Source organism: Strix uralensis, chromosome 15 (assembly GCF_047716275.1).
Source record: "Strix uralensis isolate ZFMK-TIS-50842 chromosome 15, bStrUra1, whole genome shotgun sequence".
Taxonomy (NCBI): domain Eukaryota; kingdom Metazoa; phylum Chordata; class Aves; order Strigiformes; family Strigidae; genus Strix; species Strix uralensis.
Window position 1 is genome coordinate 16,782,306 of NC_133986.1, and position 18,675 is coordinate 16,800,980.

General features: G+C 39.2%; 1 protein-coding gene across 2 annotated transcripts in view; it reads right to left on the bottom strand.

The window, feature by feature from the left end:
- Positions 1–18,675, bottom strand: part of SERGEF (secretion regulating guanine nucleotide exchange factor) — a 156,408-nt gene that overhangs the window by 134,629 nt on the left and 3,104 nt on the right. For both annotated transcript variants that reach the window (XM_074884309.1, XM_074884310.1), the window contains exons 4-8: positions 18,359–18,453; positions 16,117–16,177; positions 14,642–14,755; positions 14,277–14,339; positions 10,806–10,964 (exon numbers count right to left, since the gene is read on the bottom strand). In XM_074884309.1, the coding sequence (XP_074740410.1) occupies positions 10,806–10,964; positions 14,277–14,339; positions 14,642–14,755; positions 16,117–16,177; positions 18,359–18,453 (492 nt within the window). The remainder of the gene's footprint in view (positions 1–10,805; positions 10,965–14,276; positions 14,340–14,641; positions 14,756–16,116; positions 16,178–18,358; positions 18,454–18,675) is intronic.

Genomic DNA, 18,675 nt, shown 5'->3' on the forward strand with positions numbered 1-18,675 from the left:
TTTGCCCTTAATGTCAATCACTGATATTTCTATTTTACAATGAATAGCTTCAATCAAAATTAGTGACAGTTTAGCAGCTTCCTGACACCTCCCTCCACATACAAAAGATACAATATAACATGGCATGCACAACTATTTACTGACCAACTGAAAGTTACTAAGAACAAGGAGAGGCAGAAGAGGTAGAGTGACCAAAGAAACAACACAACTGCAGCAAAGATGTTATTAGCAAGCTTCTCTGAAAAATGTTTGCATACAAACAACTCTGAACACTTGATACTAACCTTTCAGAATATACCTTCAGTTCACATTGAACCTAGCCTCCTCCTCAGCCACTAAACCATAGAGAGAATTTCTTCACTACCAAAGTCATGTAGAAGTAACTCCCAGCAGGGAGTGACAGAAGTAGGAGTGCAGAATCACAAAGCAATATGCAAACACAAAACACTCTCTAACTTTGAAAGTTTAAAAATAAGCCCAAGGAATGATGCCAGCCCATGAAGCCAAAGAAAATGTCAATCCCTTCTAGCCATTTACAGCTATCTAGAACTCAAATCCATACAATTTTGAAAATAAAATCCAGGATGCTTTAATGTTCAGCGAGATAAAAATTCATTAACCTGGTAACAAAAGCTGATACTGTAAAAGCAAGAAAAAACCAAGAGACTGTATAAGTCAGAGCCAGCTCACAGGTTTTGTTTATTCAGTTCTTGCTGAAGGAAGAACAAAATATACAAGAAACATGTTTGTGTTGTAAGACAGAACTAAACAAGAAGGGCTGACAGAGTAGAAGGTAATAGAAGGCTCCCATTGTCCTGGTGAGCCAGAGCTGCTGGAGCCAAAATCTGCTGTACCTCAAGACAGCACACACAGAAGTTCCACCACATACCGAGATCTATCTTCTGGCAGAAAATCTTCCCAGAGATCCAGTGGCAATTTGGCAGTTAAAAAACAATCTTCTATAGTAGCCCTGGCAAGATCCCACCCCCCCATCCTCCCCAAAGACAAGGTGTTGTAGGATTTGGCTGCTTAAGTCTCATTTGCAGAAACTTTCCATAAACAAGTTGTCTGTAAATTGCAGTTCCTTACTGCTCCAGAAAAGCCCATCAAAACCCTGGGAACAGATAACAACATGATAAACTTCATAAGTTGCTGAGGACTAAGACTCTTCAGGTCACTAGCTCAGGTTTTCTGGATTTCCTTAGTTTTTCCCCTTCAGTATATGCTACTTCAGTTAATTCTTGATTTAGTCTACCAGACTGACCATCTTCCTGATCCCATGAACAAAATACGGTCCAAAAGAAGTGAAGCAAGGAGATCTACTCACATGAAAACACACCAAATTTCAACCTCCATAGTACAAAGACAGTACTATCACTTTCTCCAGGCCAGGATACTTGCTCAACCTCAGTCTCAACTGCCAAGGTAAAGTAAAGCATATTCTACCCGGTCCCTCAATTAAAATGATGATGTTTAATCTAGGCAGCCAATAGCACAAGATCACAGAGGAAACAAAAGGATTTTACTGTACCTTGCTGAACGCAAGAAGGTTAAACGTTGATAAATACTGCAGAAAGGAGGGTGTTGCACCCCAACTCCAGAACTGCACCTTTCCAAAGTTAATTCTTGCAAGAGTCTTCCCTTCCCTGAAGGTTCCTTCCTGAGAACTGGCTGAATCTGTATACACTGGGCATCACAAAACTCTCAAAGTTGGGGCTACAGAGATATATAGACTGAGCCATGCTTGAACAAAAGGTAGGAAAAGTTATGCCAGAAACAGGAAAACAGAGTTTCTATAAGTCGCTAAGGCTTTTCATTCTTGGCCATTTTTCCCAAGCACCTATAAAAAAAGACTGATGCCATGGGATTTCCTCAACTTGCGGTGGGGAAATCAAGGTTTCTTCCCATCAGCAAAAAAATAAAGAGGATTCAAAACAGCTGTTTCTGTAAATAAAGCAGACTTGATGACCAAATTGCAACAACAGAAACCAGTGTTGTTGGAGCAGAATTCTGGATTACTGAAAGAAATGGTTGAAGACTATGTGAGGAATCTGGACATCTGCCTTCAAAGCTCTCAAAAGGGCAAGATTAACCTGAAAAGGAGCTCTTTCTAGTAAGGACATTCCCTCCTCAAACAGGAAAAAAAAGGTATCATAGGGCTGCCCAATCTGTAGTGCTTAAGAATACATAAAAATGTTTGTGCACCAATTCATTAGCTTTACTGTGTCTTCCTCAAAGTTTTTGCATTAATGGGATGATTCATGACTGAAAAGGAACTTTCTGCCAAAAGAAAAGATTCCTTTCATATAAATTACTTAACAAAAATCAACTCTCTGCATTGAGGTATTCACAGAAAATAAATAGTAAATTGCCACAAACTTCCAAAACACTTCTAGTTTATACACATGTATTTTGCAGAGCTTAAGTACTTACTTACCTATGTGTCTCTACAGAAAAAAACATAAAATAAATCCAATTCAGAATGTGAACTCAACACACATAAGATTAAGCTACGTTAAACATCTTGAACTGACTTAAACACCAATTCCACACCTGTAAGAACTTACACGTATCCATACAAAGTCAAGTGAATGCTCATTTTTTACTTTATGTACATGCTTTCCCAGACATCTTTCAATTTTCAGAGTATCCGCAGGGTGCAAACTTGCCACAGATTTCACCCCAAATCTTGGAAGAGCTAGTACATTCCCTGTCCCCCAAGAGGCTGCCAGATACAAACAGACTTCCCAAGTAACATACTACACAGTTCCCATCAACCCCTACCTCAGTGGCTTGTACAGACTTCACCTAAAAATAATTATCGTGAAAGTTGAAACAGCAGTGAGAGATGGATGCGTTACGGAACAAGAAACCGGCTTTAAAGACAACACAGAAGATAAGGCAATTTCCATATGCATGTAGAACTTTTAATCCTGTTCTTGCACATGAAACTTCCCACAGATCCCATATTAATTTCCGCAAAACTTTAATTTCTGAATTTTAGTCCCCAAGCTTGTGCATTTCTTTCTCTCCCCTTTCCATGCTCTATCCTTTATAATCAAATGCAAGACCTTCAAGACAGGCCCTGAAGTTTTAAAATTTGCCAAAACCAGATTCATCTAACTTTTTTTTAATGTAACCAAAAGTTCCACTATCAGTCAGACTGTGAAACGTATATGTTGTAAACCAACCACATCACCAGTGTAAACTCAGAAAGTGATGACAACTGAAAACACACACAATATGTGCACTAAAAACTTATTTCACGATCTACTTGTTCTCTCTCAAGCTTCACAGTTTTCAGGGGCCAAAGTTATATTCTACTCATTCTAACTTGTGCAATTTTGGTACATAATAGACCTTCCCACTTGGGTCCTATAAATGCTCCCAAAAACCCCTAGAACAAATACATAAAGTGCCACAAGGGCTTAATGCTGGCAACATTTTTCTGTTAAGATTCCACTCATGATCTCAATTCAGCCTTTACCTTGTCTCTCTTGTTCACTTTGGCATTTTTCTTTTTTGTCTTAAGCTGGAGTCTCAGCATTGGAACAAACTATCAACAGCAGAGGTGAACCTTCCACTCAAAGTATCCTAGCAGAGCTGCCAGATCTGCTTGGACCCAAGTCAAAAGAATACTGGCCCACCCATCCCAGTGTAAGTGCAAGCCCGGCAACTACAGCAGTTCCAGCTGGCATTCTAATTCAGCCACTGGACCTGCAATCCAGCATCTTCTAAAAAAGAAGAAAAAAAAGCCAACAAACTACCATCAGGTGAATGTCTTCTAGAGGTTACATTTCTGTCAAGCAAAAATTACTGGGCTTAACACTGGGACATACAGGTGGAACTCAACAGCATACTTTGGAATAACTCATGAGATTTCCCCTGTGGCAGCTATTTCTGCTTTAAAATCTATGTGTCTTCAACTGAAATTCTTTCTTCTTTTCTCATATAGTGCACAACAACGACAGTATTTATTAGGACAGTAAGGAACTTAACAGGAAGGCTCTGAAGCATAAGCTCCCATTGCTTTATAACATCAAGCTACAGCATTGTAAGGAGGAGGTAAGAACAACCATGCACCACAAAACCACAGAACCAGGACCATAGAAAAGCAAGTGCATTTACCAGATTTTAGTTAGAGTTTACTGGGGCAGATGGACAAAGGCTTTTCTTTCTTAAACACTCATTTTATAGGTTCTGCTTCAAAGGGGTTCAGAGGTTCCTATCCATTTTCAGTTTTTAATTTAGCTAATTTCTAGTATTTTACCTGCTTTCCCAAAATCCAGCATCCTACCAAATGAAATACAGCTACCTCACATTAAAAAGAACGTCAGGGGCTTCAGTTTCAAACTGTTTGACTGTCAGCTGTAGTGTCTAAAAAGAGGAGAGTTACCATTAAACAGATGCTTATTGGTATCATAGACAAGTATTTTTATTTCAAAAAAAAATTTAAAATCGGTATTTGCTGTCCTAAGGAGCTGCTGAGGAAGGCTGCCGAGCCTGGATTCAGAAGAAAACTGTAAAGGACCTCTAGTGGGCTACAACCGCACTGCTCGGGCACCAGAGAGCCCCGTCCGTCCGTCCGCCTCACCTCCCGGCAGCCACACCACCCACCACCCAGAGAAGCCCGACAGTTTCACCTAGTGACTGCCATCAGGGGAAGTACGGGAAAATGCAATCACAGCAGTAAACCTCCTTTTCAGGCCAGCTAATTAGAAATATTCCCTCGGTCTGCTCTCAGTGTTTGGAGGGACACATTTTCATTTGCTTCCAAAAAAACAGGAGATGGGTTCTATTTTACCACATAGGTCACTAACACATCAGAGCACTTCAGAGTGGTTTTATGTGGCCTAAATGACATAATTGCTAAGAAATATTAGTTTTTTAGCTCAAATAAGTAAGTTTTAAATAGAATGAACCGCTTAGACTTGTAATGCTGTGTGATTTAGTATGCTGTTCACTTACTTCGCATGAGTAGCTAGATTTGTTGAAGCCTTAGGCCACAAAATTTCACCTAGATTTGCTGAACTTGTACTGAGTTTATACCTAACTCAAGCAGAACAAAACCTTCAGAGCCAGCACAAACCAGAGCTACAGCTACAACTAAACAAGGTAATGGCCAGGCTAGAGACACTGAAGAAATCCAAGAGCCAGAAGATCTCTGATCAGAATCACTATTGGACCCGAAGAGTGCATGAAAGGTACATGAAGAGAGTACAAAGAGTGCGTGAGGGGCGGGTGAAGAGTCTGTAAGGGTATAATTGCCCATGGATTTCTTTGTTTGGGATCGCTCCCCAGGGACACCCAGCTGGAGCTGATCCTGCTGCTGCACCACTCCTAAATTATTTATCTTTATGAGATTCTATGCACAAGACTCTCCTTTGGGAAACTCTAGGGTTTGAACTACAGAACAACTACCACTAGATGCCCAGACCAAACTGTGCTTCTTTAACAATGACATCAAGGGACATTCAAAGATGCACACATTCAGATGTACATTTAGAATGAGGATTGGGAACATTATTCAGACTATGTCAAGGCATTTTGTTCTTCCAAGACTTTTTAGCTGTAGGCAGTTTTGCACAGGCAGCAGAAATACCATTTTAACTGCATTTTTAAGGTAACTCCTTCTGGGTGAACGAGCTTGAAATTCTTCATCTGAGCTCAAACAAGGCATAATTACATGAAAAATAGATTAGTGAATGTATTCAGGAAAATACTTAGATAATAAAACAGGCCAGATTAAGAAAGCTTATTTATTAGGCATCCCAGTTAAAAAAAAAAAAACAAACTTGTTTTGAATTGAAGTCGATGATTCACCTCTAAGTCTTTAAAAGACTTCTCTTGCTATATTTAGGTTTGCCTTCAAGTCAGATCGGTTCTATCATTTCCCAAAGTAGCCTAATTTACATCTTCAGTGTTATAGGCCACAATTTAGCTCTCTTAAATGATCTAAGCAATAACCTCTCATTCAGCAGTTACCCTCAAAGGGTTTGTATCAACTTGAGAAGGACCACAAATTAAAGTTGACATTGTTAAGCAGAGCAATGCAAGACAGCTGCTTGTTATTATTCAAAACTAATATCACCTATACTGCAGTGGTGCTCCTTGTGCCATTAAGCAGAGTGCTGGAAAGGAAGCAAACCATTTTACAAAGCAGCTGTTTGAAGAGAATAATACTTGCACTTGAAGTCCGAGGCCAGAAGAACATCTTGTCTATCCCTCACATAGAGCAATAACAGTACTGCCCATCATAATTAAAAAGCATGCCTGAAAGTCACTTGAGACAAGCATTCGTGCAGAAAATAATAACTAAACCAAAGACACTAACAAGTTCATATCTTATCATCAGAGACCTGATCAAAAAGCAACCAGGGTGTCTCAACCTTAATCCTTCTGGACCAACCATCATCAACTAGGACCATCACTACTAGCAGAATAATATAACTTATTTTGAAAGAGCACTAGTGGTGCCACAAAGCCTAACTGTGTTTCTCTCCTCTGTAGGAATCAGTAATCAAGGCAGGAAAAAAAAAGCAGTTGTCTTGAAGGATTTTGAGAGTTATTTTACAGTAAGACTGTCTACAATGGAAATAGTCCAAAAGGCACTCTATGATTAAAAAGAATAAAACAATTGGAGCTGACAAGGATGAAAAACACAACATCCTATGAAAACATACCTTAACATCTTTAAGGCAAGCAATTAACTTCTCAGGAATTAACTTCTTGTATCTGGACTGCTTTATGATAGAAACAACAGCAAATGAAAACAGAGATGACCAAACTCTAAAGAGAATTTCAAGAAACAGAACTTTCAAAGCAGTTACTGAATGAGATAGAATATAGCATATGAAAGAGATGCAGGTATTAAAGTGAATTGAGGTGCAATTAAAGTGCCTTGTAAGGACAGAGTGGGAAAGAAATGAGAAAAATTTGTGTTTTGCTACAGGCTACAATGCAAAATTTTACCAATAGTGTGAAGGAAAAACAAAGCCTTTTAAAACAGGCTAGTTTACATAAGAGGGAAGCTTAATACAGAAAATATTTATGCTGTGTTCCTTGTTTTCCGATAAGTTGGTAACTTGCCTGAACTCACTTTAAAAGTGTCAAACCACTGCATCCATGAAACTGCCTATTCCTCCAGCTGGTTGCTTTTAACATCACTGCCTCTTTTACTTTTCAGTGTTCCATTAGTTCTGCAAGCCAAGCACTGCTCATCTGGCAGATAAAGATCAAAATATCATTTTGAAATGGCAGAATTTGTGAATTTAAGCATGAACAGTGTGTCCAGCTGTTATCCATCCAGTTCTTCCTGTGTCTTTCCAATGAGAAAAGTTTTAATTTACTGTCAAGACAGCTGCAATTATGAATCTTTTATTATTACTACTCTGACTAGGATTAATGTTCTGGGAAAAAAATCCAAACAGAACTCTTAAGTATTTGTAATGGCCTCTTAAATTCCATTATCCTCTGTGGAAAACACAACACTAGACTTCAGATACAGTAACATAAATGTTAAACTATTACATTTTGCATCTTGGTGAGACTATTAATTAGAAAAAAATTTTTCCTTTCTTTCATGCAGCAAAATCCCTATACACTGCAATGTCTTCCCAAAGTATGTTCCTACCTTCCACAATGAACGAATAGAAGCATCAAACTACAATATCACTTCCTTCCATTTTCCTGCATCCAAAAAAATCACTCTGTTTTGTTTCTGTTCCACTGACAGTGGAACTCTCCACAGTAAAGTGAGCAGGAATTGTTTATATCAGTCATCTCCAAAGTGGAGTGCATGCAGCCCAGAGGATGCACAAGACAATCCACTCACAGGCAGGAAGAAAATAGTAAATAAATTAATATTTTAAATTTATTAATAAAATATTAATTGTTTTAATTTAGTTAATAACATATTTTAAGTAGTCTTTGTTTTATCTTTGTCTCATCCTTTTAAAAATTTCCATTGTCCATGTTTTATAGCTTGCATAACATTTTACAGTAGTACACGTCTATAATTTATAAATAAATAAGTATAAATATCTTGAGGGTCCACCCTCAAAAGAAGTTTTATTGATAGAGGTGCACAATCAATAAAGTTTGGAGACCACTTGTTTATGCGACTTCAGCACCAGGAAACTGAAGAAGCATTTCCTCCTTTGCTACAATGACGTAAAAATAATAGAGAAAGAACTACATGCAGGGAAAAGTTTTCAAGTGGGCTGCATTTTCTGGTTACTTAGCTGCAAGTTTCATCACAGGCAGCGAGTGATTTTTCAAAAAACAGTTAAGTGCTTAGCTCACACTATGTCTAGCAGTTGAGCAATCCTTGAAAATCCCACGAGATTCTGATTGGTACCTAGAGGCTGCCAAAGGCCATTCAAAAATCTTATTCTGGATGATTTAGGTTCAGGTCCATTGACTTTTGAAGAGATTTAAAATTCTAAATACACAAAAATCAGTTTCAGCAATAACTTATGCCACTGCATCACTTGGCCAGTTTTCTAATGCAGATGTAAAAAGTCAGCCTATTTTTATTTAAATTCCTTTCAAACATTCACCAAAAAAAAAAAAAAATAATCCCTGCTAGTCACTCAACACACTTTCTTCTCTTCTTAAAGACAACCTACTAAAATATTCACTTAATTTCTGTAATGGCCATGGATAAGTATCAACTAAGTGAAACATTAAAGTTACTAAAACTTTGAGGAAATTTTACTTAGTGGGTATGCACTATTAATAGTGAAGCAAGGCAATCCATGTTGACAAAACTCTAAGAATTAGGTTATCCTGACTAATGTCTTTTTTCTACTATTTCTGTTCCAGTGAGAATGACATTAAGCACTTTATTCAATAATTTTTTTTTGAGATAAATTCCTTTACTCCATCTGAAAAGTTTCCAAACAGCACATAGCATTGATTACAGTTCTGAAATTTTCCATATAGCATCCTCTAAAAATCAGAATTCGAACATTTCTTTTAAATAGCTAAGAGAGCAGCTAGAGTAATGCAGGTTTTTTACATGACATTTCTCTCACGTACTTTGATGTCAAACAACGAATGCTATGAAACAGAACACTTAACCAATTTGTTTTTCTAGTCACGCATCACATCCCTCCAGATTCTAGCATCAAGAGTTCACAGTACATGGTAATTAAAACAGACACTTTTCTCACAGAGCAAGGGACATTACTGTGTAACCATTTCAGGATTTACAGCACCAATTTAATAGAACACTTAAGCACATGCTGCCCTTTGGGCACCTAAGAACTCCATTTAAATAAAACTACCCATGCTGAAGGCTAAGCACTCCTTGAACCAGTACACATAATTACAGAACCCAGTAAATATCTGTAAGAGATCTGTGGCCCCTTCTGCAGTTTTCCTAACAAAGAGGCTGTATCCTGACAGATCAATGGGCTCTTCAGTCTCCAATGTGACCCGAGGAAAAATGCTTTCATCTGCTCTTCATTTCCTCACCTGGCAGTTTATACAAGGCAAAAGCAGAAATGCACATATGCTACTCCTCTAATGTAACTCTGGCTGTTCTGTCTGCTCTATGGAAGACTTTCACCCTCTTGTTAGTCTTATCTATCACACCACACTGTGCCACAGGAGAAGCAAATAGCACAGACTGTTCACATGCAAACAGCACAGAATAGTTTCAGATGTCTGTCTTACCTTTCCATCTCACCTGCCTTTCTCTCCTGCCTCTGCATTTCACAACAGGGCAACAATACAAATACATTCAGATGACCTTCATCAGATCAACCATCCTTTTATGCATGAATGGCATTACTATGTAACCTTCCTCTTATCTCTTCCTAGGAAAGAATCTAACCCTACAGCCCTCCACACGTGGCAAGCTTTCACACTGTCCTCACTGGAAAGGTTCCCAGGAAGGTACAGCTTCAATATTAAATCTTCTTTCACTTCATCTTCAAGGGATGCTCTTCAAGTCTAATGATGCCCTTTTTTTAATCTGTCTTTTCTAAACATCTTCTGGGTTTGACCACAAACACGCACACATACAAATCAGCTTATTTTAGTTTATTGACTTTCCTCTGAACACGTGATTTTTATTTGTCCTTAGAACATTTCATTACAGAAGAGCAGCACAAAAAGCTAGGCTCACTCTTAAAGTACAGAAAGGTTAGTACAGTGTGCGAAGCCATGTAATCTATTTCACTTACTGCAATGAGACCATGACTTCTCAGACAGGATGGCAGAAGCAGAGGGTTCTTGGCTATGCTTGTTCTTAAGATCCTCAGCTAACACTCAGGTAACTTAGGAACAGCACATATCTCTGCCCCCACACCTTTCTTCCCCTTTCCCCAATTCCCGTGCCCCGAATGAGAGTTTTGTCCCTATCTTCCTGCCAAATATAGTTACCTATCTTGGAAGCTGCAGCCATATTTCCTACCTCTCTATTTTCTGAAGCAAGTTTTCCACCAACTTCATTCCTCTCCAAAGATGATGTCATAACTCACCCAGGACAATGATCTTTAGAAGCTCATACATATATTCTGGTACACCAGTAACCTGATGATGCCGAGAGGCTGCATCCCTCTAGTGTGCACATGCAGGTGCTACTGCATTTATGGAGATGCTATGAGTGCAGTAACACTTCAGGGACAGAAGCCAAAGGATGTCTATCCTCATCATTTTCAAGAGACAACCACTGCTCAGGTGAAACTGCAAAACTTTGCATCCAACCAGTATCAACGAGAAAGAACACTGTTTGCATGCAATAAAGGCAATATACTGTTTTCATGCTATATGCTACTGCTTTTTAGATAGCCTACCTGTTCGTGCCACCAAGTGGGTCCAGCCACACCAAACTGCTCCAACCTTTTCACAGGAGAAAAACTGAGTCTCAATCTTCTTCGGCTCAGCAAGAAAGATTTCTTTGCTCACTAGTTGCCCATGTTTGTTGCTACCCCAGACATACAGGTGTCCTTCATCTACAATAAACAGAGAAGAAAAATTTGTTGAAAGTGACAGACATACAACACCACCGATACAGGTTCCGTCTCAACTCAGTGGTGGTGAGGAAAGAACAATGTTTCATTTAATTTGTGTTTTTACTGTATGCTTTTTCCTACCATTCTTTACCACATGTGCGCACACTGTAACTAGGATATCCAAAATATTTGCAAGGACCTTAAGAACACAGCCTGTTTTCTGAGGGCCACACTGACTCCCTGAAACAACCAGACCTTTCAGGTCAAACTGCCTAGACCTCAATTCTACTGTGAGCCTCTCAAAGAAGACGGAAAGATGTTTATACCAAAGGCTAATTTTTATTAGAAAACTAACCACATTAGTCAACCCCTCCGAGAAAAAAAAAAAGCAAAATCAAAGCATCTTGAGGACACTCGCTGAGCAGTCCCTCTCTGTCTACTCTGTTCTTGCAGGCCAGCCTTTACCTCCACTCCAAACCTTTGATTCAGTCCAGTAAATAACTTTCTGAATTGCAGCAAATACTGTACCTGGGACTCCCCAAAGCCTGGCTGGCTGCTCCTGCTCTGCATTACAGTCTCCCAGTCTCTCTAACAGAGCTATAGACTCCTAGCTCTGCTCATAACTCTGCTGCCTTCTTCAGCTTCAGCAAATTCAGGAAATCCCCCAAAGCAGGGACAGACTAATGCTCCTTGTCTCACCTTGCACAGTCCAATTTCCTAAAGGAATTGGACATGCAGCTATGAACATACAACTAAAGCAGATACCACCCATCACAAGGCAAAATCAAAATATTATCATGCCTCAAAACCATGCTAGACTACTAGCAAGAGACTTCTGTAAGTAGTCACTTGTCTTCCCAACCCCTTTTCTAGAATAAGCATTTGTGCAAGTGCACACTCCAGGATTTCACCCACAGTGATAATTCTATTTACAGAAACATCCACACTGCTTCCTATGTTTCACTGGTGCAAGTTGGAGTTGCTCACAGCCTAACAACCAACTGACAGTAAAAAGATGACTGTTCAGGTAAGTCTAGGTCTCCGTGTTAAAAAAACATAATCCACAAGAAACACTTAACAGAACATGAGCTGTGTCAGGCCTCCTGACGTCCTTTGTCACTCCATACAAGCTGCAAGCGTAAGAAACATGTGAAGTACATGATCATGGGCCCAGAAAGACTGGAAGCCATATGGTTTCCAACGTGGAATTGTTCAGAGCACACATGCACAACACTCAAGACTTCTGGAAGTCTCAGGCCAGCACTGAACTCTTTGCGAGCAGCATGACAAGTAAATCTTTCAGAGGGGAAAAAAAAAAACCCTGAAAGTAGGACTTGAGCAACAATATATTTCATGATCTCAGTTTGGTAGTGGTAACAGGAAGAATAAGCCAGGAGAATTTCACTATACTACTGCCGGTGAAAAATAAGAGAGAAGGGGTGGGGGGCGGGGAGGAAGCCAATACTTGTCAAGTTACACATTACTGACTGTCATCTGCAGGACTTCCCACATTCCTCATTAAAACAACACAACTGAAATGAAAAGGAAAAACAAGCAATTGTTTCATTCAAATTCACCGCTAAAATTAATAAATTCCTTCCCAGAGCGAAACACACACACTTTCTGGAGAGAAAAAAAAAGAGGTGACAAAAGCAAGCCATTTCAGCAAAGAAAAACATTATGGTCATTCATGTTTCCACCACTAACGTGCACTGCCTGTCACCTCCTTTCCTTCTCCAGAAGGTGTGCTTGCTTTATCCTGGGAAGTGCCATATGCTCTACCCTCATCTCAGTTCTTGAGCAGGGTTTAACAAAAACTTAGACACTAAGACTCAGCACCATATTCCCATGCTGGAGGGTTGAGGCCAGTTTGGATACAGGCAGACTACCATCCTTTTTTTAAAGGAACCATCATGCACGTTTGCAACCACCCACTTCAACAGTTGTCAAAAACCTGCCTGGCTGCAGGTGTTTGGTATCCTACCAGCAGGTGGCTCATGAACCAGAGCCAGGGGAAACAGAGTGAGAATCCTAGGGAAAAAAAATCCCCTTTTAAACACTACACCATGCAGTTGTATCTTTACTATATCAATTATCTTTAAAATACAAAGTATTTTAAGTAATAACAAGTATCTTGAAGGATGAAGGGCAGCAATAGCATCACATTATTGAAGTCTTTGGGCACTTTGGTCCCCCTGCTGCCAAATAGACCGCTCTCTTAAATAAAAAGCAGAAGCATAAAAGAATAATCTGTTCACTCTAAATAGAGTGCTAATTAGCTAAAGTAGGTTCTATTTGTCTTTACAGTTGTTCTTCACTAATCGCACATACACTTTGCATCTCAGAATTCAATACAATTTACATCTTGGAACTTCTCCCCATACAACTAAATCTCTGTAGATCTGCATAAGCAAATACTCCAGTGCTCCTTTAATGATGACAGAGGCACCAGATGGCTGCGTATTTGCTAAGAACTTGTTCCTATAAAGTTTGGCAAAGACTCGTCTTCATAAGGTTCAATATATTTTCCACACTTCAAAACCGTAAGATTTCAGCATGAAAAGCAATTATGTTTCCCCTTCTTCTCCCACCCCCGGAAAAAAGTCTTTATTAGACTTTCATCACTGGATACTTAATACTCCAGCACAGGAGCACTGCCTAAAGATCAAAGAACAAATGGCAGACACTATGGAAGTGCCTAAGCGATTAGAGCAACTTCCTACTGCTTTAAATAAGCCTTGTGCTCCTACATTACCTCACACGATCTGCACGCTGTTATATTAGAGCCACCTAAGATGCTCCAGACCATCTCCTGTCCCCACACAGCACAGCCCTGTGCAGAGGCATTAGCTCACATAGAAGCAGGACAGCCACAGCAGTCTTTCTTGGGACAATCGCCTAACATCCCCTTTCTCCACAGATGAAGGGTTGCACTGGTTCCATCCAGAGTTACCCACTGGGGCATTACGCTGCAGCTCCAGAGACTCACCCAACCATGCACTTCCACAAATCCTTTCAGAGTTTCTAACCAAAGTAAAGAGCCCAGACCCTTACTCACACTTACTCCTATGGGCTGTCACACCTGACCCCAAGAAAAACCACACAGAAATCAGAGAATATGATTCAAAACATGAATCCAGCTCTTAAAAAAAGGAAAGTTCTCAGAATCCAAAACTATTACAAAACAATTAACCAGCACTAACTAGGTCAGATCAAATGTTACCAGTCTAACCAAAATTGACAAACATTTCCAAAGCACAAAAACCTTTACAGGCTGAGACAAGGACTTTCACTTCCATACCCAAGGCCTACCTGTGAGCGACACCGAATGATAGGAGCCTGCAGCAACTGTCTTCACCTTTACATCTTCCAGGCCTAGAGAAAAATTAAGTCTCATAAAATTTGTATAGCAGGTATCATTTCATACATAGACACACATACAAGCTTAACAGGATGATGATGAATTTTATGACAAAAGCTTCTGCTTTTGTGCCACAGACGTTGCAAGACTCGCTATCATTTTCCCCCATAGATTATGGCCTTGTACACCCATTCAACCCTTCAGATACTCCACTACATGATTATAAGTGGCTTTATAATAAGAGGAGGCTACACATCACTCCAAATTATATTTCTGCTCTATCCACCTTTACAAAAGAATCATATTCCTGGATTACCTGTTACTTCACAGGGTTCCTTTGCTGTCAAAAACAGGGGGAGGGTTTTTCCTTGGTTTGCACGCTTTGCCCGAGATGCCATGCCAGTTCCCCACTGAAGCACCAAACCACTCTCTTTCCAGAGTAAACACAAATAGAAGAGATTAAAACACATTAACCACCACCAAAATCACTTAACTCATTCACTAGTTTTAAAGTTACATTCACTTCATTTTCACCAATTCAAATTACACTTTAAAAGACCTTTATGCCAAAACATATGGATAACCCTGGTGAAGTCATCAAGCAACAAACAGTCGTAGCCTCATTATACAGGTAAGACAACTAAGAAAACACTAAGCAATGTGTCTCAGCTCTGAGGCCTATATTAGGACATTATTGAGGACTCAGTAACAGAAGTCCCATAGCTGTGGCGCCCCAGAAATAGAATTTATTTATTACTGTAAGTTCATTGCACTTTCTCTGTCTTTTCCTTCTCTTCATGCTCCAGTCCAGCACACTGAGGAAGTGAAGTCACTTGTCTTCTCGGGAGCTTTCAGAGTCTTGACCTAGCTCTGAATCAAGATGTTCACTGAGTGCAGAGCGCAGGGAAGCTTAACTCCCAATATTCATACAAGCACCACAGGTCCCAGTCTTCTTCCAAGCATCTCCTTTGCATCCTCAGCTAGACTCCACTACCTGGAATCCATACTAAAGTTCATGCAAAACTAAACCAAAGAAAACAGCACATATAGTTTGCTGATCCTCAGTTTTAACACAGCCATGCCAATTGGAAGGTTTTGATTTCTACAGTTCTTCAATGAACAAACTCAGAGTCTCTAAGAACCACAGGAGAAATACTTAGACACTATGACCCTCCCAAGCATACACACAGCAGACAGTGGGAGAAAGAGTCAGAGGACCAGATTTTCAAAGGTGAGTGAAATTAACTCTGAGTAGATCCTTTCCCTCATCCCCAAGCTTCATTCTTGTGATTTTTCCAGGTGTCAATTTCAGTTACATCACTAAAAAAGCCACATTTCATGTGCAGTTCCATTTTGAAACATCTTATACAAACCTAAATCCATTATCTTGCATATTATAATGAATTAAAAATCCTAAGATAATTTGATTGACCAGAAATATTTCTTCCAGAAAAGCCTTCCTTTTATGTTTGTTTCAGAATAGGAGAAAAGAAATCAGTAAGTCTCCTACCCATCAGAAAATTAACTTGTTAATAAACTCTCACTCTGAGTTTTTGGAGAACAGTTCTTCACCATCAATTTCCACAAAGATGTTTCTAGCATGTTTATTAGTCATGTTAATTTGTACCAGAACCTTCGTATAAGATTTTTAGAATTTTCCCTGTGATATTTAAAACAAATAGAAGCTAAAATAAATTTCATTTTCCTTCCCTCCCTCCCTCTCCCCCTCCAAGCCATTAAAACTCCATTTCATTTGTTACTGAAATGTTATTAAAATTGTGACATATTTACCTGTAGCAGCAAGGGCATGTCTCAGTCCTGCAGCAACATCCACCACCTTCTCTTTGAGAGACTGCTCAAATAAAAGAAAAATATATTTTAGCCGCTTTTTGCATTTATTGCCTCTAAAAGCAAAATATGCAACGCTATGAAAATAGTTCTTGCAATTCCAACCTGCATGTCACAATGCATATCAACATTTTGTATCACAAAAGGAGGAAATTTTGGCCAGCAAAAATTAGTGGGAACATCTTCCAAAAAAAAAAAAAAAATCCAGCAAAGGGACTGTACGTACAGCTTTGTGGCAATAAACAGAAAGCCACAATCGAAACCTTCACATTAAAGAAGGAACCTTGGTGATACAAATATGTTTATTAATTAATTATAACTCAGTGTACCTCAAGAATTACAGCAAAACCTCCACAGCAAACACCAGCAACAAGCAGCAATGAGTTCCATAAAGCTGTTCAGTCTCACCCAGTCCTACAGTCACAAACAATACCACTGATAGCACCACCTACACCACCGAAATTGCCACATATCATCATGCAAAAGAAAACTATACTAAGTCATGTGTCCATAAAACCTGTGAGTTAAGTTTGCAGAAGGTACTTCAATTCTGGCACTTCTCCACTTACGAGTACTCTGCAAATTTATTATTCTTCTCACAGATGTAACACTATTTAAAATAGATGGCATCAACCCAAGCATTTAACAGGATACAAACCAAAAGAGAAAATATTCCAGATGAATGAATGGTCTACATGGTCAGGAAGGAGACAGATTCAGATCAGCACTATCAATACTACAATTTTCAAGGCACCATTCTGGAATGATGTTCCCAGGAAACATCAAGGATACAGAAACATCAGGTGTTAATCCCTATACACCAGGGGTTACCTCAGGGATCAGCTCTCCTCCTACATTAAAAAAGGAAAGGAGTATCTGGCATGAGCCATGAGGCTAAATTTCTTGCCTGAGAATCCTTCCTGCTCTGAAGTTATTAGTTTCATTAGACATGAGATGTTGTGTGGATGGAAAAGAGTTTCATTAGTGTTCTCCAAATAAGAAATGACAGTGTAAATTAGGGATTAATTAGAATTCCTGTGAGAAATTTATTTAAACTGTTAGGCTTATAGCCAACAACAGGAAAGCTTTTCTGAGGTTAAAGAAGTTCCAGTACATAGTAGTTAAAACATTTTAAAGCAATTAATTTGGAGCTATTCCAAGCTTCCCACTCAGACTCAGCAGTGCCTCACCTACAAATATCACCACAGACTTCTACATGACTTACAGGAACAACAGGAGTCAGAATCCAGCCTTTAGCATCTACAATTGAAGGTACTGGACAATAGAGAAACCGTTACCTAACGTTTCTGTCCTATTTCCTTGGAAGCTGATATCGTTTGGTAAATACTGGATGTTAGATAAGAAGCAAGTCAATGTACTTGTTAGTTCCTTTACATGCAAAAGTAAAAAATATTTTAATCTCAAAAGTGATAAAGTTTGTTCTCTCAGGACTAGTTTTCCCACAGCTACATACTCTCTCACACTACTATTATTTTGGGGGTGACTACACTTATTTTTACAGCCAAGAAATAATACTACAATCCCCATTCTGGGGGAAGAAACTCTGACTGTTATAAATATACTCAAAAAACCACCACATACTTGAACAGAACTGCTGCACAAGAACCACAAGAGCAACAGACCAATAGAATTGGAATAGCTAACTTTGTTGAACTCCATCATGGAATTTCTTTTTTTCAGGGGTGGATTATTGTTGGTTTGTTTAGTTTTGCTTTGAACTATTAATCACAAACCTCCAATAAGGTACAGTAAAGGCACACACCCTTCACATAGCAAAACATATCTAGTATTTTACAAACTTGATGTAAAACTTCAGCTGGAGTAAATCTGCAGAGTTTCACTACCTTTAGTATCACTTCACATCCCCTGAGCATCAGACTCATTCTGCAGACGTTATCAGAATACATTATGAAATATTATAATCCCTAGCGGAAGAGACAACTTTCTGTTAGAAGTGTGAAACTTCTTCACACAAGAAAAGCAGCCTTAGCTTCTCATTTCTGGGTCAATGGTCCTTTACTTTGTAAGTTTACTGTAACAGGCTCTATAAAAAAATAGTTGAAGAGTCTGGCTTAAAGCCCACTGGGGTCAGATGATCTTTATAAGTTGCTGGAAGCAATATAAAGTACAGAGCTATGAAGCACAATTCCTTCTAAATCTTTACCTCAATCTTTTGTGGAATCAAGCACGGACCTGAAATTTGAGGAACTCCTAACTGTCCAAAAGAGTTAGACCCACAGGATAGAACTAGGCCAGATCCTGCAAAATAAAGTGTTAGAGCCCGATCAGTAAATTCACAAGCAAAAGCAAAGCACTGCAACATTCTAACAAGCAAAATACCACAGCCAAGCAGCTCAAAACAGGACCTAACATGTCCCATTCCAAAGCCCTTGAGCCCATAGACTTTGCATCTTACACACCATGTTCAGTAAAGGTCTGAAGTTCACTGGGATACAAGGAACATGGAGTAATTTACTTTGC